The sequence below is a fragment of the Eutrigla gurnardus genome (genome assembly GCF_963514095.1).
Source record: "Eutrigla gurnardus genome assembly, chromosome: 11".
Classification (NCBI taxonomy): domain Eukaryota; kingdom Metazoa; phylum Chordata; class Actinopteri; order Perciformes; family Triglidae; genus Eutrigla; species Eutrigla gurnardus.
This window is the reverse complement of record NC_139925.1, coordinates 9,160,982-9,183,191: the sequence shown is the minus strand read 5'-3', so window position 1 is coordinate 9,183,191 and position 22,210 is coordinate 9,160,982. Positions and strand designations below refer to the sequence as shown.

General features: G+C 42.6%; 1 protein-coding gene across 1 annotated transcript in view; it reads right to left on the bottom strand.

Moving 5' to 3' along the window:
* ercc6 (excision repair cross-complementation group 6) overlaps window positions 1-22,210 on the bottom strand; it is a 61,522-nt gene that overhangs the window by 3,468 nt on the left and 35,844 nt on the right. The window contains exons 2-16 of the mRNA XM_084020588.1: window positions 11,459-11,493; window positions 10,706-10,911; window positions 10,381-10,609; window positions 9,868-9,988; window positions 9,636-9,750; window positions 8,599-9,304; window positions 6,928-7,059; window positions 6,247-6,405; window positions 5,132-5,267; window positions 4,779-4,949; window positions 4,388-4,564; window positions 2,177-2,293; window positions 1,638-1,733; window positions 635-853; window positions 177-287 (exon numbers count right to left, since the gene is read on the bottom strand). Of these exons, the coding sequence (XP_083876714.1) occupies window positions 177-287; window positions 635-853; window positions 1,638-1,733; window positions 2,177-2,293; window positions 4,388-4,564; window positions 4,779-4,949; window positions 5,132-5,267; window positions 6,247-6,405; window positions 6,928-7,059; window positions 8,599-9,304; window positions 9,636-9,750; window positions 9,868-9,988; window positions 10,381-10,609; window positions 10,706-10,901 (2,685 nt within the window). The 5' untranslated portion in view covers window positions 10,902-10,911; window positions 11,459-11,493. The remainder of the gene's footprint in view (window positions 1-176; window positions 288-634; window positions 854-1,637; window positions 1,734-2,176; window positions 2,294-4,387; window positions 4,565-4,778; window positions 4,950-5,131; window positions 5,268-6,246; window positions 6,406-6,927; window positions 7,060-8,598; window positions 9,305-9,635; window positions 9,751-9,867; window positions 9,989-10,380; window positions 10,610-10,705; window positions 10,912-11,458; window positions 11,494-22,210) is intronic.

The window sequence follows — 22,210 nt, the reverse complement described above, 5'->3', positions numbered from 1 at the left end:
CTTAATTAATAACAATTTTAGAAAATCTTTCTTCCGAAGACAGAGACAACAACAGACTGTTATCAATTAGTGTTTCCACCTCAGGGTGTGCAGGGTTCCACCGAAGCATTTTGTCCCTCAGGACGGGATCTTCATGAGAAAACACTTAAACCCCATTAGGGATGAATAATCCTTACCTCATTGTAGCGAGCGATGAGCGGCTGTCGGGAAGCTATTGTTGTAGTGCCGTCCATTTTCAGGTACGAGTAGTTATTCTCCGTCACGAATACCTGCAGGATCTCCAACATCTGGGAAGGAGATGAAGACAGCAGAGACGGTGAGAGAATGAAGACAGGGAGAGACACATGGGGAGGAAAGGGGGCCGAGGTTTGGATTATCTCTAAAAGGATTAGAGCAGATTAATATTACATGGACAGAGATACCGACAGGGAGGGTCTCAGGTTCCCTCTGAGGTATAATCTCATTGGTATTGACTGCAACAGCTGGGGCCTCGCTCACATACACTCTCTTTCTCTCTCACACAGACAGCCGGCAGCAAACAGAGACTATGAATGTGTGTGTGTGTGTGTGTGTTTGCTGCTACTTCAGTAAATTGATGGATGGGTGAATCAGAAAGTCAGAGCATGCTCCTAACCTGTCTAGACTGAGTGAAGAGCAGGACTCTGTGTCCCTGTTTAAACCAGAGTCTCAGTAGAGACTCCACGACCATCAGCTTGCCCGAGCGTTTCCAAAAGCCAAAGTGTTCCTCTTTAGTAAGCTGGTCCTCTGGGATTCCCCTTAACATCCGGGGGCCACCGGAGAAAAGGTCCGGGTGGTTGCAGATCTTACGTAGCGCTATCAAACCTGAGAATACCTAAACAGCACAAAAAAAGAGGAAAAAAATAGAACAGTTTTTAAATCGAGTTTTCAAAAATGAACCCAGAATTGATCACAGATGTCTAAACCCCCCTCCCCCCCCAAAAAACCCAGAAGATTTAATGTTATTTTACAGCATTGGACCTTTAAACAAATAAACACATTTACTTTAGTCTACAGGAATTAGTTATATAATTTATTTAAGGACAATAAAGACCGTGTTTCTTGATGAAGGCCCAATGGCCACTGCATTAGTAATGGTGGTTAATGGACTGAGAGTGACCACTGAATATGTCTATAAGAGCGTGTGTGTCTGTGTGTGTGTGTGTATCTGCTGTGGTCACCCCTGGCCCCTCCAACCTCGTCCATTTGGTCAGTGGTGATAAATGGTCGAGTCTCTCTCCAGGGTCTGACTAATGTGAGAAGAACAACTACATAGCTTCCTTAAAGAGAGCATCTTAAAGAATACTAAAGTCAAGCTATTAGGGGTTTAACTAAATTTACATGGCAAGAAAGGGATGTATTCCACTGCTACCACTTCAAGGTGTCGTTCTTTAGGTGCATAAAAAAAGAAACTCCCCAAAATGCCTTTGAGCAAGAGAAGTGAACTGATATTAATCAGTTAGGAGGTTAAATAATGAATAAGGCAAGACTTGTTCCTGGAAGTCTTCTCCTTGCCCGAGAGTTCTTATATTGCAGTGCAGGTCAACACAAAGGGCCCAAATGGAAGAAGGATGAAATAAACGCAGTGAACTCGCTTTAACGACGAAAGGGAGGCTTACCTGCATGTCCCCGTTAAGTATCTGGTAGACCTCTTTGGAATCTAAGAAGTTCTGATAAACCTGCCGCTGCTCCTCTGTTAATCTGCAAAACAGAACCTACACACACACACACACACACACACACACAAGTGTAAAAGTGTGTAATAAGCAGTGAACATCCGTTTTAAAGCCCCTTGATGAAGTGCAGTGTGTGAGGAGAGAAATTAGAGGGAAGCAGCGTGTTTTTTGGAACCACTTCAGTCCCGAGGGACTGACTTAATGAGCTGAAGTGGACCGAGGAGTCAACCGGCGTCAGCCCGCATGGACAGACCAGGGACCAGCAACCTTAATGAATACCTGCTCCTTTTACTTTACTAGGACTTTATTAGCTGGCTTCACCTGACAAGGGCCATGCACATTCATCAAATACTCCTTAGACGTGGCACATACAGTCACATCCAATCAGATAAACACCTCCCCAGTCAAGAGAAGCGGGAGTGAGAGGCTCTTCAATACTTGGCCAGAAGGGGGGTCAAATGTCTTGAGAGTATGATGAATACCTGTTCGTTTTTGTCAGGTAAGGAGAGGTTGTCCTTGACGTCTGCCTTCATTCTTCGGAGGAGGTAAGGATTTATGGTGTCCCTTAGGACGCATGCGCACTTAAATGCTGTCTGGACCTGAAAAACAACACAAACAAACATTGTGTTCGGTGTGTCAAATAACCACATCAACACATCTCAGTTTCCGGAGGTATAATTGTCATTTAGCCCTCTCTCATCGCCTCGTTCATGTTGCTGTCCCCCTGAGCAGCACAAGCCATTAAACATTGATCACAGTGCTGCTGGTCTCGAGGGACGGAGCACTCTTCTTTCATCACTACTACTGCCCGGCTCTATTGCATACTGTGGGGGGAGTTTTGGTCCCGCCCCGCACTTGGAACCCCACTGCAAATGTCCTGCTGCACCTCATCCAGAGTAGGTGCTAAAGGCCAGTTAGCCTTTTTAAACATTAACTCACTGGGGGTCCACAGAGGGATCAAAGACACCCTCTGCAAAGCTGGAGGGGACAATAACATGGTGGGATTTAGGGCTAAGTGGAGGTCAGAGTTGAAAAGAAGAAGAGGAGGGCAGCAGCTCTCTGCACAAGCTGCCGAGTGGATTCACATGGGGATGCAAACACATGGTTCAGGTAATGGATCCACATGGTCATCCAGTCCCACCCATCACATGTTTTTTTTTTTATTTTTTTATACATACACACTATTTGTACATCATGAACATCAGCCTGCTCTGCTGTTCTGAGAATTTCCAGAAGAGGATAAGGCAGCAGAGCTTAGCCCTCTCTGACCATTTAATAACATTAATAATTAGTAAAGGTTTTTATTATCGACAGCGGAAGAAGCATCAATAGCCAGCTTAAATAATTAAATCCATACAGTCAGTGGGTTATTAACGATTGAGCACTAATGACAAAGGGCTACAATTTGGCTCACTGGCTCTCCACTTTAGCCTCTCCCTCTCTCTCTCACGTACACTAGGGATGTACTGAAGTTCCTTTGCATGGACCTACATTATCCTGCACAGCACTTAACGGCTCTGTTGCTCCACTATCCCTCCTTCTGACTAGCTTCCATCTACCTCTCTGAAACTGTGTCGACACACGAGTGTGACTAGTGTTGTCAGGTGACACTCCCCCTCTCCCTCCTTATGCTGCGGTTATAGGTTAACTTATAGGTAGGGCTGTAACGAATACTTTGAAGCTTCATTCACAATGTTCACATCCTAAAAATCAACATTCGAACGCTGCGTGATTCTTTCTAAAGATTGAGCCACGCTAATCAGTGTTTACCCTATATTCATTCTGCAGGCGCATTGCTGCTGCAGAATTATGAGTGCTGATGCTGAAATTTTACATCATTAATTTCCTTTGCGCTGGTGTTTCACCGAGTACAGGGCATAGCCTCTCCACACACACACACACACACGCACACGAAGCAGAACAGTGTTGAGACAGGTGAAGTCGGTAGCGGTTAAAAACAGACACGGTCGTGAATATTATTACATAATTTGCACAATTCGATTCCATGGCTGCGTAGTATTGGTTACGACACACGTGATTAAAACATTTCTGATAACTTCGGAGCGTTGCAAATTCAAAAAGTCAAAATGTATTGATAAACGCCAGACATCATCCTTTCCCAAATTCACAATATGTTTTTATCCAATGCAATATTCTGCATCAATCCATAATTGTGAGGTTTAGTCCTTCAAAAACAACGTTTTCACTGTGGTCAAAAATCAACTGCATGTTATACTTGTTAATAAATGTAATCTTTTTGTTTTTAAAGTAATTTAATCTGATGAATAATTTCATTTAAATTGAAAATTTAGTTTGAGGATTTTTTTTTACCATTTTTTGGGCGAGGTCTTCATAAAATATGACAGTGATAGACATTTGAAGTGTCTTTCGAAAACATTAACAGACGCTACGTAACTGAATGTAAAAAAAAAGCCATTCGGTACAACTATTTATAGGGTTGCTGGATAATTGACTTCTGTCTTTTTGCGTGATCCTGTTCTATTTTTAAAAGTATGTTGTTAACTTCCAATGTTCTCTTAAAAAAACAGTTAATTTACATAAAATAGTCAAAAGCTTCTAAAACTGTCATCCCAAGTCCATTTCTTCATTAATTTATTATACTACTAGCCTTCATAGATTAAACTGAGTGAAAGGATTTAAACAAATCCTAGTGCATTTGTGTGTTCCAGTACCTGTACAGGTGAGGCATTGCTGTATCCCCCCATGGTGATCGGCACAGAGAATTGCTCCATGAAGACAGGCAACGTCCCCAGTTTGCCGGGGAAAACAAAGTCAAACAGAGACCACAGCTCCTTCAAATTGTTCTGCATGGGAGAGCCCGACAGGATGAACCTGTGGGGAGTGCGAAACTAGAGAGGGAAGAGAGAATGTAAGTTATATATAATCTTAAGATCGATGCAACGTCCTAGCATGAATGAAGGAATAGAAGTAAACAGCTTCTTTTTAAAAAGGGAGGAACAGCGAGAGGGAGCTTCTAGATAAGTGACACAAATGAAAAGACAAGTATAACTTTTTCAACTCAGTTTAAAAGCTGTGGTCATTATCGGTGTGTTCATGACTGACCTGTTTGGAGGCAGTGGTTACTCCAGCATTTGGATTCCTGATCTTATGGCCCTCGTCCAATATAATGTAGTGCCAGTCGTAGCGCTGCAAGGCGTCTTGCATATTCCTCACAGCTGAATATGAGGTTATCAGGATACCGTGACATGATGCAATCTCTGGAATTAGCTTTTCCTGCAACAGAGAAGAAGATGGAGATCAGTACAGGAGAGGGGTGAAGAGGGGGAGAAGGTTAAGAGATAATGCTGCATAAACAGACCTCTAGTGCCCCCCAGAGGAAATAAAAGACCCCCGTAAAAAAACTTTAGAACTATATCATGAATATGAAAGTCAAACGCACAATAATACACAATTACCTTGTTGCTGGTGAAGGAGCCGGTTTCATGTAGGACAGCCACTCTGAAAGGAGGCCACCAGGTGTGAAACTCCTTCACCCACTGGTGCATCACTGTAGCTGGGCAAACAATGACTGTCGGACCCAGGCCAACATATCTAGGACCAAACACACATATAGAGATGTTTACTTGCACACCTGTGATTAAGATGGGTAACAAGGGAGCTCGGGGCTCATTTAAATTTGGATAACCTCAGCAAGTTTCATGAGCAAATTCATAATCTCTATACCAAATTATAGGAAATAAAGGCTTTTCCCAATAAGTGAAAATTAGCTTTGCTTGCATTTACAGTGTGTGATTCTTTTAGGCATCAGGGAATTAGAGAAAGCAAAGTATTAAGATACAATAATGCAGCAGAATGATGTTACTACAACGTCTTCCTCCTCTGCTCCATATATTCTCTCTGTGAAAGAATCTAAAGAGGTGCATGGACACATTGGACACATGCTCAGCTCCTCTGTGTAGATTTACAAGAGCTTTGTCGACACAGACACACATAAAGACACACTAATGGGCGAGTATGAACCTCTGCCTGGTGGAAGCTATTGATACTTGGCCATAATTGAGTTTGCGAGCAATCAATTTGTGGGCGTCTATAGTAGACAGAGTATTGACCAACGGGGAAGCTCCACCTCCTAAATGCATGAGTGTCGTTTGTGCAGTAAAACCAGATTATCGCCACCACAGCGTCATGTTTTTCATGGTTGATTTGTTATGACACACCTGCTCCACCCTCCGTTCATGAGTCCAAATGAATTTCAAGCATTCATGTAGACACTCATGCTACTCACACACACTCACACACAAACACTAACACACACACATGCAAGCACACACGCACAAACACGCGCACACACACACACACACACAAACACACAGTGTCAGTGTTTTCTCTGATGTCTGCAGTAAGAAAGTGAAGAGTCTGATAATTGAAACATGTTTAATAATTCAGATGAACACTCTCAAGCAGAAATCCCCCTAATCAAATATTCATACCACACAGACACAAAGTCTCTGGCCACAGCTTGTTGTGTGTCTGTGTGTGTGTGTGTCTGTGTGTGTGCGTTTGTGTGCACCTGTAGTTGGATCCTCTGGTCCTCAGTTTACTATAGCTCAGTCCAGCCAGAAAACAGATGACCTGGATGGTTTTGCCCAATCCCATCTCGTCTCCCAGGATGCCACCTGCCTGCTGACAGTGGAGTTCCCACATCCACCGCACACCTGTCTGCTGGTACCTGACGATGTGATAAACACAGATACAAAAATGTACACCTGCACATGACGGCAACTAAGGTCATCCGAGTCACAGGATGACCTGGTAATTCAACCAGATTTCAACTGAAATGGTGCCAGAAAATAACCCAACCCTACCAGCTAGAGGAATGGTGTACATGTAGGCAAGTATATATAATATACGATATAATTATTATTAAATACATGCAATCTGGCACAAGACAAATTTTGAACAAAAACCACACTTATAGGTTTGCTGAGCAACTAAGCTTCATTGAAAGTTTGCCAAAGTTCTTCTTAAAAGTGGTTTAAAACATCAGACTGACAAAACGACTTACCAAGGAATAGAAGAAACCTATAGTAGCAGTAAGTGAATGCAGTTTATGGTGTCTTGATCAAATAATATTTGGTACACATACATTTTTTAAAACACTAATTGTTTTAACAACTCTAGGTCAAATGCTACCAACTTCCTAACAACATGTGAATATTAAGGATAACTCAACGTTTCACAGAGAACTTACTTGTAAAGTTTTTTCCAGAGGAATCCTGGCACTTTGAAGCCCTCGTCAAATTCTTCATCACTGTCGTCTGTAAGCTCCTCACCTCTTTCACGCTTCTCCTCCCTTTCTCTAAGACGCTGTCGCCTCCATTTCCTAGTAAGAGAAGGAGAACATAATAAAGATGCACATCAAGCGGTAAAACGCATTTCTATATTATACGGTGAAGATCTTGGGGTGGCCTCAGTCGATATTAGTGACCACAGGCGACTCGCTGAGATCGAAGAACAAAGTCTTGCTTCACCTTTAAAATGACCTTGTTGGCAAGACGTCAGCGTTGCATACTCAAGTCCAAACTCAGAGTGAATAATAGTGTTACACATCCACTAGTAATATAAGTAGGTAAGCCAAAGCTCCAAGCTTGAAGAACAGTGAAACTTTGAAAATGAATTCAGCTTCATGTTGGATTTCCCTGTCTGTAAGTATTAGCCCCGTGACAGCCTAGTGACCTGTCCAGGGTGTGCCCCGTCCCTCTATGCATACTGGGTTAACTCCATGCAACCCTAAAAAGACTAAGTGGGTATAGAGAATGGATGAACGGACCATTTCCACCTCTTGCACTCACTGATTTATTTTAGGACTTGCCTACACAGGTGCATGGATGGCCAATGTTTTGAGTTGTGAATTTCCCTTGAGTGGTGGAACATCTACAGCAAAAAGGGAAATGTAAAGGAGAACGGTTTTAATGGTGCAGGAGAGAGGGCAGTTAGAGGCACAGTCGTCACGCAGCAAATGAAGATTGATACAGACAATTAGTAGTGCGAGTTCCCCAGAAAGGTGTGAGGTGGAGAGGATAAGAATCCATCTTCATTTGGGCCCGGTCCTGTCACCCTGCCACAAAACCGGTCCTTTAGCTGGGCCTGGGAGACGACACTCTCTAATTAAGTCAAGACTAAGCATTGGTTCAGTTAATTACACTTTTCTCTCCCCCCCCCACCCCACCCACCCAACTACAAATACAGTCCGCTCTAATAATATCATTCCTCATATAAGCTAGCCCCACCATCCATGCCATGTCTATGCTGTTGAATTGACATTCAATCACTGGAGTGTTGAAAAAGGACACATGCCAACACAATTTATTTGGCAGCTATAAATATGAAATCTCATTAGGGCTACTCTTCCATTAATTTGAGCATTAGAGTGAGTGAGTGTATAAAACCATGTGCAGGAGGATAATTAGGCCAGTGTGAGAGGGGAGAGAGAGAGAGAGGGAGAGAGAGAGAGACAGAGAAGAAGAAGAAGAAGAGCAGGGAGTGAATTTGCTTAGTCAAGAAACAGCTGCCAATCTCATCTGGGATTAACTCTCCTTCTGCACCATGGAGCCAGCAGAAAGCGACTGCTTTTCTCCTTAACTAAAGGGAATAACAATGGCACATTTGCACCACCGCCATTGCAAATGTGAACGAAAGTTAAAGGCTCAGTCTGGTGTTTGTTGAGCCCGTTGTTTACAAGCGAAGTGAATGTATGCATTCTCTTTAGGAAGGCTTACTGATGAAAACTTTCTGTACCTTGGCATCCAAGCATGAGTCCAAGAACAAATCTACTTTTCGCAAACTGTTCATAAATGACAAAACTGGGGTCAAAATAATCAATATTTTATACAAGCTTACAACAATAAGTACTTGGTCATACCTTATTCGTTGTCTGTAGTATTCCACATCGCCATCATCTTTGAATTTTGTGTCTTTAGCCTTCGCATCCTCCTCTTCATCTGAACTCTCTGGGCAGTATTCTTCCTCACTTTCCTTTCCTTTCTTCCTCCCTTTCCCTCCACTTTTCTTCTTGTATGGTTTCAACTCATACTCATCGTCATCATCCTCCCCAAAGCCCTCCTCCCCGGCTTCTCTTTGCTCTTGTTCAGGATCCATGCCCTCATCACTGGGCAGGTACTCTGACCCCTCGCTGTCTGTCTCCTCTCCCTCAGTGTGACGCTTCCTCGTCGGTTTAGGGAGCTGGGGCTCAGCCTTAGGCCGAGCCTTAGGATGGGCCTTCAGAGCCGTAATCTGGAGCTTTCGTATGCGCTTCCTCATTTTTTTGTCCTTGGAAGAGGAAACAATTCGGTTGGTTTTCCTACTGGCCTCATCAGCGCCGACTCCAGAGCGCTTTTTTTTCTTTAGGAGAGGGACTCTCCTCCTCTCAGTGGCCATCTTGGCCTGGTCCGCCAAGTACAGGTCAAATGCAGAGTTCTCAGCAAGCATCACTTTTCGAGGCTCCTTTTTCTCCTCCTTCTGTGGAATTCGTGTTCCAAAAGGAGTCATGTGCCCTTTCCGAATAAGCTCTTCCCATTCGGTCTCCTGTGCAGGCATGAGCATGCTGCCCAGCGTGGACGGCCCGGCTTCTGTTACAACACACACATCAGGCAGGGTTAGATACAGAACTGTGGAGCATCAGTTCTTGAAAGATGCTCCTGTGGATTTTAACCACCAGTAGGATTATGGATACATTTTTTGATTAAAAGTTCAGCTTTTTTGTTTGCCTCTCATGCATGCACATGAGGACAATATGCCTGCAAGCAGGTTATAAAATACTTTTTTAATTGTTTGTGCTCTGTGAGAAGAGAAATGCTGGGAACCAGCACTTTTTTACCTTATTGATTCCGCACACTAACAAGTGGACGATGCTTTTCATCAACACATTGAAAAGGAATCACAGATTAAAAGACACCTCACCTTCCTCTTCATCATCCTCTGCCAAAAGCTCCGCTTCCACCCTTTCAGTGTCCTCTCCTCCCAGAATGGCCTGAAGTCGCTTTTGTTTGGCTTTGACTTTCTTCAGCTGTTTCTCCTGAATTAAAAAAGGTGTTTTCATCATCATGGCGGTCACTATCAGTATTCTATTAATGTAAGATTATCATTTAAATCACAATTTGACTATAAGGGTTTTTCATATTTCGTATTTTACCTTGTTTTCTTTCTGTCGTTTGACAGATTCAATCTTCCTACTGATATCTTTGCTGGAGGTAGCATAGGGAGTCAGCTGCTCGATAATCTTGTTGATTTGTTTCAGAGACGATGTCACGGACCTGAAACACACACAAAACAATGTTTAATTCAAAGAGACATGTGTGAGGAAACGATCTGAGAACTTGCCTGCCCTTGTTAAGGAGATTTGGGACTTTTATTGCCTTCATCCGAGTTAAAAAAAATGCTACTGTCAATAAATCTTGGAGGAATTGAATGATCACTAAGTTTTGACCACTCTTACTGAACAGTATGGTCTTTCATTTAAAGGCAATAGAAAAGCATTTATTACGACTGTATAAGTTTATGAAGCGCAAATTATATGACACTGATATGAGAACAAATTATGAAGACTTTGACTGAAGAACTTTCACAGAAACACCTATATTTCCCAAGAGGCACAGTCTTGGAAACCAGCTCAGGCCTATATTTTAGTGCAGTTATTGTCCTTTACCTGACATCATCAAGTACAGAGTGATATTCCTTCTCAGCCTCGGCTTTAGCAGCGGCCTGATTGGCCTCGTTGATTGCCTCATCCACTTGGCGAAGAACGCCTTGCTCAAGGACATCCTGGTCATACACGGCCACACCAAGGCCCTGGAGTTCACTGGCTCCAGAACTGGCAGATGCTGCCTGAATTCGCTGTCGGTCGATCTGCAGCAAGGCTCCAGACCTCTTACCACCTATACCACATCAAATCATGACCAGGAGTGAGTCTTTGAGTTTATTGGAAATCAGTTTGATGGATGGATCTTTCGGTGTAAGAGCATATATCTCACCGCTGTTGCCCTCCCCAGGTCCGGTGTTGGCAGGATAGGCTGCAGCAGCCTCTGAGCCCTGGCTGTTTTCAGGGTAAGAGCAGACTGCTGAGCCCCCTGTAGCCCCATCCTCCTCCGTCCCCCCCGGGGTATGGGCAGCACTGGCAGGACTGGAGAGGGAGGAGGGCACCTGGTCCTCGGAACCGTCTACAGGCATAGCGACGCAGCTGCAAACAGACAGCCATGTGTGTTGTCAAACTGATGATGTAGTGGTATAAAATATCTAATGTTAACTATTATTATTGCGGGTTAACGTCAACTTCCATCAAAAAAATGTCTCGTCAAGTGTAATAAACGCTAGGTTATAAACCGTCACTGTCAACGGTAACATTAGCGTTAACTGACTTTAAGCTAAATATCCTGTAAGCTAGTAACGTTCAGAAGATGAAGAGGGGGCATCAATATTAAACATTACCTGCTGTAGACAAATAATATACACCAGAAAACTGGGTGGTCGGTCTAACATTCACATAACTGTTGACTAAGAAACAGAAAGTATCTCACATCTGCCCATTGTTTACGTGGCTAGGCTAGCCTGCTAAGCTAACAGTAAGCCGAAGATGTATGGGGCTGTATAGGCGAACCAGCAGCAAGTCGGTTTGAATACAGAAAATACAGATTCATACGACAGGCAGTTCGCTTTACGTTATCAGCATCGTCTCGTTGGGGATATTAAACCCGAGTGTCGACGGGACAATTACAGAAATTACTTACAAATCCAGCAGTTACACAACAACACTAGCTTGGTTCATGTCATGTTGCCATTCAAGCTTCCAATCGTGGCTTCCGGTGCCAGAGCGAAGCCGGTCTGTTCAATGATTACCTTGCCGGACAGCGCCCTCTGCTGGTGCACATCGGCTCATGGCTCAAGCCCTCGAGATGGCGCCATCAAACCACCTATTTTAGTAAAGAATGGAGGAATTTACTGAGCCACCCCCCCAGTCCAATAAAAATGTTCTATCTGGACCCCGTTTTCACATGCAACCCATTGTGTCTGTGTTTTGCATAATCAGCTTGGGAACCAGATAGATGCATGTGTCGAGGAGAGTTTTGTGTCGCAATCAGGGTGCAGTCCATCCAGACCTTGCATAATGTCTCTATTTAATAAGCAACTTCAAATGTCAAATCGTCTATTCCTCTGCAAGCATCAGTTTCATTTTAATTGAGTTTTCCAAGCCTGCCCGTTATTGATGTCACAAACATGAGCAGTGCCAAGTGCTTGCATCTCAGAGGAAGTTTATTTCCCGTATCTTGCAACAATAACCAACGGATTTAATTAAAATATCTTCTGTGCCTTGCACTGAAGTGCCTGAGCAAAGGCCATCTATCTTTCTAAACAGTGTTATTTGTGTAAACAGACATATCTATATCGGGATGGATATCGCTGTCACCCTTGACTCAGAAAGTGTAGGAAGATGGGGACACTGGTCTATTTTCTTTTCTTAATTTGAAAATGTGGGCCACCTTCAGTGAAACCACTCCAGAGACACTGGAGGGGATTTGATTTTTTTTTTTTTTTTAAGTAGCTGACCAAAAGGAAAGTGTGTCAGAGTAAGAAGAAGGCATTTCCTTGTAATGAGAAAACCTGCATTATGTAGAGTAGAGTACAGTTTTTTCTTTATTTTTCTCCAGTCTGGCTAGTTGATATAAAGGCCCACAGATAGGAGTCAGAATAAGTCAAATAAACGATCAAGCTGTTGATGAATCACCTATGGTGGGAAATGAACTGATACATTCACATGTTGTTGTGACTATAAGGTTGAGCTGCATGGAGGAATGTAAACCTCCTGTCTGTCTTCACCCTCCATCTTGTGTTTATTCAAGCAATACTTGATTCATCTTATCGCAGAAGAGGAGGAGATGACATGTTCGTATATAGCTGTGTTTTCGGCACATCATAATTGGAAAGTTAGTTGTTAGACCACAGCAAGCTCACAGGATTTTGTGGGTGGCAAAGCTGTCCATCTCAACTTAATGTGTGTGTGTGTGTGAGACGAGGCCTGCTTCTTTGTATGTGAGGGGGAAGTATATTTATAGGGTGTAGGAGGTTAGATCGAAAATCCCAGAGGGCGCCGTGGTGTGATGTTAACGCTGCCGTTCTGGGCTGCTTAGCATACTGACAGTAGAAAAACAAGTCCAGCACGATTTAAAGAGAGAACATTATGCATTTATGGGCTATGTGTAAAGCATGGGGGGGCTTGCTAGAGTTATAATTGCACAATATGTTGAGTGTTGATGTGCATAAAAGGGGTAAGTGAGGTAACACCAGACATATTGTCGTACATTTCCACAGGTGCAACATGCCCTATCTTCTCTGTGTGGCGTCTCATCGCTACGACAAACGGTGTTTCAGTCCGTCTGGCCTTCGTCAGATGCTTGGAACCTGACGAATGTCTCAAGGATGAAATCATTTTACTAAGAATTTTGTGAGAGAGGAGGTTTTTTTTCCATATGTTCAAAGTATATGATACGGTTGTTTTACTGCTTCAGATGAAACAGTTACTTATTAGGTATTGGAATCAAAGCATGGCGTGTTACTGCATTGGATTATTGTGAACTGTTTTGGAAGGGATTTCAGTGTGGACAGGCTCTTCTCTGGCCTTGTCGAATTAATTGTCTCTGTTGTTGAATTTCATTTGTACATTATACTTTTAAATGTTTTATTGAAAAGCTGTTATTTTTTTGTGAGAAAATAGTTTATTTTATGTGGTCATTCCCATCAAAATTTAGATTTTTTTTATTTTAAGAGTAGTTGCTGGATTTGATGTTTTTCTGGCTCTAAAGTCCACAAGCATTCCACCGCTGAAGGGCATTTAGTTTCCCTCACATGCCATTTCTCAAGTGAATTTTAGAAAGTTGTTACTTAGCCTCAAGGATGCTGTTTCCAAGGATAAACTTAGGCAAGAAAAAATGCAGTGTGAACGAATAATTGTGCAAATAAAAACATGCATGTAGGACTTCTGTAGTGTCACAGTACAAACAGATGCACACACATTTTTTAAATCATTGCATTTCTACAGGTGAAGTCTGCAATGTTGCACACTTAAGAAGAACAATTGGTTTTCATTTTGGGTTGACTGAAAACCTCAGGATTTAACTGGGAAGAGACGAGAAACATGATGTTTTCTTAAGCCGCAGGCTGGTTAGTAAATCAGCACGAGTAAAGCATCATAATGTCTATATTGATGTATATTCAAGCCCCGTTGCACTTTACACGTGTGTGGCCACAGTGACAGTGCTAATGTCTCCCATGTGTTTCTCTGTCCCAGTGCGTACGTGTGTGTGTGTGTGTGTGTGTGTGTGTGTGTGTGTGTGTGTGTGTGTGTGTGTGTGTGTGTATATGTGTGTGTCTGATAGTAATTACAGGGTTGGGCTGGGTTCTCATCTGGGTGCATCAGACCTTTGCCATGTTACAGTAGATGCCTGATGCATCTGCTGGTGGTTTCACCCAGCAGCAGGTGTGTGTTTATGCATGTGTGTGCGAACATAACGACGTGGCAACCGTACACTACTATGTGCTCTCATAAACATCTTCAAGAAAATTAGTTTCGGAGGTGAACCGACCAAAATGATGGCCTCGAGGAAATTAGTTTGAATCTTTATCCCCCTCATTAAATGTTTTAAAAGAGAGTCCTGCTGTGTACAGGAAAAAACACCTGCATGCAAACTGGTTCCGACCAGGTTTCGAACACGTCTACCTCCCGCAGGTCAGGTTCTGTTGACACATTACTGGGCGATCGCACCAAATTTTGTATTTAGCAGACCTCAAAAACAGCTGGAACAAACCACACCAGAGAAAAAGCGGGACGATGCTTATACGGTAAAGTGACACGTCACGCGAAACCTCCAGAACCGCAGTATGGATTCAGTTTAGTGTATGTTCTTATGTATGTCTACGTGTGTGTGTGTGTTTCAGTGTGTGATTGCAATGGGTTCACATTGCTTTCCAGAGATAAATATAGGCTTTTCTTAGATGTGGCTTGGAGGACTCCAAGCAGTGATAGCTGCAGACCACAATAATGGGATCAGGGCTGTTTTGGTGATGTACAGTGGCAGCACAGCCCTGACACGGAGCATGGCCTGGAACACAAACTGACACAAGCAGAGAGCACGCAGCCAACAGATATAGAAAGGTCTAGATTGGTGACTTTACAGCTTACATTCTGTCCGATTTTCATTGCTCTGTTTTTCAGTGCTGGTTCAAACATTGCTAAACCATACATTCCCAGTTGCCAGGCTGATGATGGATTGACCCTGCTCTGCTGTAAAAACAACAGCTCATCTGTGAAGGCTTGGAGAAAGGGAGCAACTAGGTTCCATGGGAGAGAAGATGAATGTTCATAAATGTAAACGTCCTGTAACATGAAAACCTCCAGTCTACCAAGTTTTCATCCATTCCCAAATAATTTGAACTTTTACTTTGAAGAAGTTACAATCTCAAGTTAAAAAATGTACTCATGAAGCAAAATTTAACCCATAACACAAACACTTTTCCGTGTCTGAAAGTGTGTTTGTGTATTTGTAATCCCACCCAAAGGGAGCCACCTGTTCCCATCATCATCCTTCCCCCCCCCCCTACACCACTCATCCCACTTCTCCGGGCCTCTTTCTGTCAGTTTGATATCTTTATTCTCACAATAAATCCTAGAAATGTGCAAAGGATTCTTTCTGCAACCACACGGAAATCAAGCCTCCAGATATATGAATACTGACAAATCCATCAACCGAGTTTGGACCTATATAATGTTCACTTATTCACTCCCACATCTAAAATGTTCCCAATTGTCAAATGCAATAGTGCTCAGTTTCTCTGACTTGTTTGGCTGTGAGCTGTGATTTTCCATGCCTTTCAACACCAGCAGTCAGATTTTTCACATTTCTCTGTGCCGCTACCCTGTGGTGCCCAATAGGTTTGATGCCTTTTTTTTGGTATTATTATTACATGTAAAGAGAACATTTGAACAGCTCTATTGTTTGGTGTGTTTTTGTTCTCTCCGTCTAATCAGAAACATGTGTACCATCATCGGAAATGTGCGCTGAACACACAGAACCTAAACCGGCAGACCTCTGCACACAGGGGACCTCGCCCACAGGGAAATTAGCAGCATGGGCATGATATTGAATAGATGATAAAACCCCAGTGAACAGGAATCGGTGGTGATGATGCGCTGAACCAAGAAGCACATTGCTGAAGTAATCACCCCGAAGTTCGTAAGGGCACACTTAAAATCTGGTGTCTAAGCTTATTGCAGGGAAAAGGGCAACAAGATTATGATTATTCTCAAACAACACTGAGTCAAATTTGGGACCAGGGGGTCAAGGTCAAGAGGATCAGTGAGTTGGACAAAGCTGGGTGACAAAGGTTGGGTCAAGCTCCAAGTTCAAAACCTTCTCTTCCTGTTAGCACATGCAGACATTCAGGATGTTCTGGGAACATTTCTTGCCAACTCTACACTCACATGATGTACAGTAGTTTGAATCCCTGGAGTGTTTAATGATGGTGTCAAGTAAAGTGTGTAAAGAAAAAAGAAAAAAGGCAAAAAGGATTTCCTGAGGACATAAATAAATCACAGCTACAGAAATCCTTTTTGGCTGGTTCACATGATTTTTTTTCTTTTATTTCACAGCTAATACATTTTGAGAATCCCTCTGCCAAACCATTTGTCATGTATCATACTTAGGGAACTCTCATGTAGTTTAATTCAAAAATACATTGCAGTTGAGTGAAAATATGCCCAAATCGTACTGTTTCAGGAGCTACAAAAGTCTTCTTCTTTCAGGAGACGTACTTTACGAACACTTGCAATATATTGCATTACATTAATTTGGCAGATTTGAGGTCTGGTGTCTTGCTCAAGAACACAATGACATGTAGACAGGAGGGGTCGAGGATCAAACCACCAGATCGGACGGAGTGACAGACAGTTATTGGATACACAGAATGTCAGATGTCATCATCTTCAACCTAATTATATTGTCCAGTTGTTGTAAGATGATCTGTTGCTATGCAGTAAGATTCTGTGTCTGCTCGGGGAAAACCAAATCCACACAATAATAAGAGGCAGAGAGCCTTCTGTGTCTCGGGTCGTTGGCCTCAAGGGAACCCTTTGTCCATCACTCCCTCCGCCTGCCTCTCCCTCTGTATAACACGCAGCTGATTTACACCAGGCCTATGGAGCGCAGTGCGGAGACGATGGGCTGCTCGGGCAGTCAGGGTTTTGATTTAGTCCAGGATAGGATCACAGGGTGTTGAGCCCAGGCAGGGCGCCCCTCATGGCCTCATGGAGCTGTGACCAGGGCTCCATCTGCTCTGAGAGTCATAAATTAGCGAAAAGCTTTGTTAGCCGCTCGCTCCTTTGCTTCTGCCCTTCTGCCACACTTGCCCTTTATCCCCACTGACTTGGCCCCTGTCCTCGCTCAGCATGATTAGAAGCACGCCGCACGCTATGCAGCCAGGAGCAAACAGCCACAGGGTATGTAGTAGTTGCTTGCTGCACTTAGTGCGATAACAGGAAAGCCTAACTGGCTTCCTGGCCGTCCCCAACGGACAGAAAAGCAGAGACACAGCATCACTCTTCCCAGTTGAAGCATGCTGCCTGTAGTGTGGGTGTTAATAAATGCAGACTTGTTCTGAGGTTAAAAGAATCCACTCCAGATACTCTCAATCCAATGTAAGGATACGTGGCTAACCCGTGAAAAAAAACGAGGGAAACAAGAATGCATTACAAGATTATCCGATCTCTTCAGTGGACCAAATCAAACACGCTGACGTCTTCTGAGGCACATTTTAATCGCAAACTCAGAAGTATTTCCAGCTGCACGGAGATATCATGTGTGGGAGGCAATGACCAATCTTGTAAAACAACCCAGCATTAGAATAATATATGGAGTGCTACACCAAATCCTTTTTACAGAACATCAATTCCCAGCTCAGCGGCGACTTACTTGGCTTGTTAATGAGGATTCTCTCTCACTGTTTTTCTGAAGTCCTTCCTCTGGCTGCATGTTGCGGTTTCTAGACTTTCAACAGAGACTTGGCAAATCTACTGCACATCAGGCTCTGATTACAAATCTTTTGTGTCTCATCAATGCATTAAAAAGTACATTGAATTAACCGGGTAGGCACAAAGTCAACTGTGTCAAGACTGAGGAACTGAGGCTGTGACCTTTAACTATATTGAGGCAACTGCACACCCCCTGCCAGGAGTGTACAGGACTCTAGCACGGGAGATTTATGTATATACACCAAATACATATCCAGATAAATGAGGAGTATTGCTGGGAAAGTGAAAGGCCAACTCTGGAATAGATAAAGTGCCATGCCTGAGAGCCAAGAGTCTATTAGCCGCTATGCAACCCTATTTGATATCAGCTCTGGGCCCAAGTATCAGCAAAGGAGTCGTGTCAGTGTGGAGAAATAAATGCTTTCAGTGTTTTACGGGTCATCGGGGAGTATTCAGACTCAGAAGATAGAAAGGGAATGAACAAATATAGAAACCTGCTTGGCTTCTCCATCTCATTGTGTCTTTGTGCATCCTCTTTCTTCTATCACATCGTCTCTATCACCGGTTTACTGTTTAACACAAACAAGCCATCCAACCATGGAAAATGCACATCCCTGCTGTTGCCAACCATGTCCCCTTCCTCTCCGTACCAACAGCTGGCCTTCCTTCCGGACTCGCCTCATCGGCCCTGTTGGCTTCCTGCATCAAGGAATTGTGAATTGAAGAAATACCAGCAGATCCATCTTAGAATAAATGGAGGTGTAAATATTTGCTTATTCTAATCGTTTTGCTCAGTTCAGACCGTTAAGTTTGTTCACATTTTCACTCAGCTGATTGCTGCTCAGATGTCTTTCAGGGCAGTGAATGCATCACACTGATTCAGACTCCCTTCAACAAAGTAATAGCCAGGCTCTGTCAGATGTTTTTTTTTTATATGTTTAATCTTTAATCCATACACAAACAGATATATAGAATGGCATATTGTTGATTTATGGCAATTTATGTAGGCCTCGGGAGCACCTAAGCTAGGCTAACCGCATCCCGGCTAACACAACATGAGAGTGCTATCGATCTTCTCATTGAAGTCACTGCAAGAAAGTCTAACTATTCCTTTAATTGATTCCTTTGGGCTGTCAACAAGAGCCATGACAGCTGTTTCATCGTTCATCATAAGAAAGTAACCCCAGCCTGCTTGTTTATTGTTGGGGATCTGTATTATGCTGCTTCTGTTGAGATTAATGATGTTTTCTAGTTGTTTTCTGTTATCTTAGTCATCTTACGTCTCGGTTTTTGAGAGCATTGAACTTTCTCATGTCAGACTTCACGACTCCAACAACCATCCACTATTCGCCTGCAGTCTAAGTTTAGTAGTGAGTGCTTAAGGTCATGCCATTTTTATTGTCACTTCTCAGCACAGGCTATTGTGTTTCCTCTGTTAGGGCATTTTTTTATTGCCCAGAATGAGTTTCGTCCCGCTGTGTAATATCCTGTGTGGAGCCATGATCCTGGTTAATGGAGGTCTTGTTATCTTGCCAAATGTTTGTGATGACCTGGGGTCTTTTCAGAGTTGACATACAGGGAGATTCCTAGGACAGCGATATATGGCCAAAGGAAAACAGGAAATTTGGGCCCAAAGGACGAATTTAACACTTCTTCATGCGCTGTGATTATTGATAGAGTGTCTCTGCTGCATTTGCATTCACATTACTATTCTCAGATATTGAACGAATGATAACGTTTTAATATATATTGGGAGACATTGGGGGGGCTGGAAATAAGAGGACAGAAGAAGAGAATTTAAATTCAGCCCAGTCAGCTCATTTCATTCCAAATACATGGTCTAACTTAGTCCAATGTTCCCATGGCATTACTGCACTGTCAGGTGGTAAATGAGAGTGCAGAGAAGGAAATAGATTAAGCCAAGAACCGAAATAGTTTTAGTGCTTAGACACAAATTAATCTTAAAATACGACTTCTGGCTTTTGGAGGTAAGTTAGCCATCCTTAAGTCCATGAGATTGGTTTTCTTCCATAAATATTGATGCAAATTATAAAACTATTACTCAGACTAGGAACCAAAACACAACGATCATCAGTCTAACCGGACATCGAGTTTGTTCATGTCATGAAATGTTTGTATGTGAAATTAAAATGGCATGTAATTGATTTAACAGCACATTATTTAATGATCAATTGTATTGAGACTACTTAAATTTAAAAAAACAAACATCTAAAATGTCTGACTCACAAAGCAAGGGTCGGAGTCAAGAGTCAGCAAAAACATCAGTGTAAAGATATTTTGCTCTGTAGATAAACATAGATATTTATTTGTCCCTGGGGTCTAATTTTGATGCCATCAAGATCTATCAAGAATATTTTCAGAAAGGATGCTTTTTTGTCTTTTCATAGAGTGCATATGTGAGTGTATGTAAGCTTTCAAATAAACAATTTGAAATGAGAAATTATACAAGCACCTGTTTATATTTGTTCGTCAACTAAGTGGCCATCAGACAGATATTAATAAAACAATAAATATAAGGCTAACTCACCCAGAAAGTCAGTGCTTTCACATCCCACTTACAGAAAAAAAAATCCTCTATTTATTCTTATTATTACTTGATCCTTTCTGCTTACAGTTGCACTGCATCAACATAACTGTGTGAGGTCTCACCTGCTCATTAGCTCTAAGGCTTTGCTTCACATGCAGATTTCCAGTAAAAGGCAGCTGATTTAACATTAGAACAGTTGTTTGGATCCAGATATTTTTAGTAGGGCAGACTACTTCTTGGCTTCCAAAGAAATTAAACACAGATGTTTCTATACTTTGTCTTCTTGACCAGTGTGAGCTAATACATCCTTTTCATTGTGTGTTTCCAGTTAATAAGAGAAAGAAGTTTGCTGTAAATGTTGGCGCAGTCATGTTCTCATTGTTTCAGAGAGCTGGCGCACAGTGTTCATGGTGCCGTCCAACATCACCTTCCTCCTTCAAAGTCATGTCTTGATGCTCATTGAACAAACAACTCCAAACATTTTTTAGAAAAAAAAAAAGCACCTTGATGCTGACTCAGTGACATCAGATAAGTTGAAAATGCGCCATTCGGGGTAGACTGGAGAAAAAATGGGTGTGGAATTTCCTTACAAGAGAAAACTGATACCATTTAATCAAATATAGCATCACTGACTCACATTCTAAATACAGATTAGGATAAAACACTGTATGAAACTGTGTCAATGACTGTTTCTTCCCATTTATACCTCTCTTTTATGCGCTGTAAGTCATTTATAACAAGGCATTAAACACCAAAAGGATCAACATTATCCATGATGGGGAGGAATTTTCACACTTGTGGAGAAGCAACAACCTCCTCTTGCTCTCCTCCCCTCCAGGTATTCAGATTTCCCGTGGCAATGTTGTTGACTCAGCTGGTGTCAGTCAAGTGCTGCTGTTTGAAAGGCCTCCTCATTTGTCCTGCTGTTATCCACCAACAGCTTTTAAAACCCTCTTAAGTCCTTCTTTATTATCCTTAACACTTACTGAAGGCCACACTCTGCCTTCCTGTCCTGCTCCCTCCTCCCCACCTGCCCTGCCCCTCATGTTCCTGCTGCCAGCTTCCCTTCAGAAACTTAGAAAGTCTATCTTTTTCTTCAAATACACGAGTGTCCATGTTTTCAGAGCACATCTAAGAGGTTAAAGGTCAGTGGGGTTTCAGGGTCCTGCATTGCCGTTTCTCCCTGAAGGGTTTGGTGGTGATGGGACTAAACATCTAAACATCCTCTCTAATGCAGACGGTTTGTTTCAGCCTCAAGTGTTTCGTTTTTTTAACAAGCCTCCGTCGGCATAATGCTGACAAGGTTGAAATGTAGTGTACTGAAACAACACTTTCCTTGACATGGGTGTTGCCGTATATTCTACAATGTACAGCATATTAATTCTGCAAGTTAGCGAGCTAAAACTTTCTGCCAATATGACCAGACTCAGTCACAGCTACATTGTTCTTAAAGCTTTCCAACCATGCAATGACGTCTATATTCAGCGCATCCCAGTTTCCCTTCCTTTGAATTGGTCGGCCACCCTGCATGAGCTGTCAACACATCAAACTAATTTCATTTTTTTTTTAAGTGGAGCATTTTTGTGTGAAACAATGTAAATGTTATAGGATTTCCTTTAGAAAGAAGGATGATGTATCAGTTAACTGTAATTCTTTCAAGAAATTGACTTCCAAACTATAATTGGTGAAACCATGGTTCCAAACACCCATGTCATCACTTTGCATGGGGGGGGGGTTTGCTTGGTTGTCTTAATGCGATCGCAGTTCATATTTTCTATATCAGCATCGGTCGGTGTGACTAACCATCGTCTGCCGGTGACAGTCTATTAGATTATGATCAGTAGCGGAAGGCTGCTGGTGATTCCTTCCAACTTTAAATTTAGTGACTGATAACAGCCTCTGTCATTGAGAAAG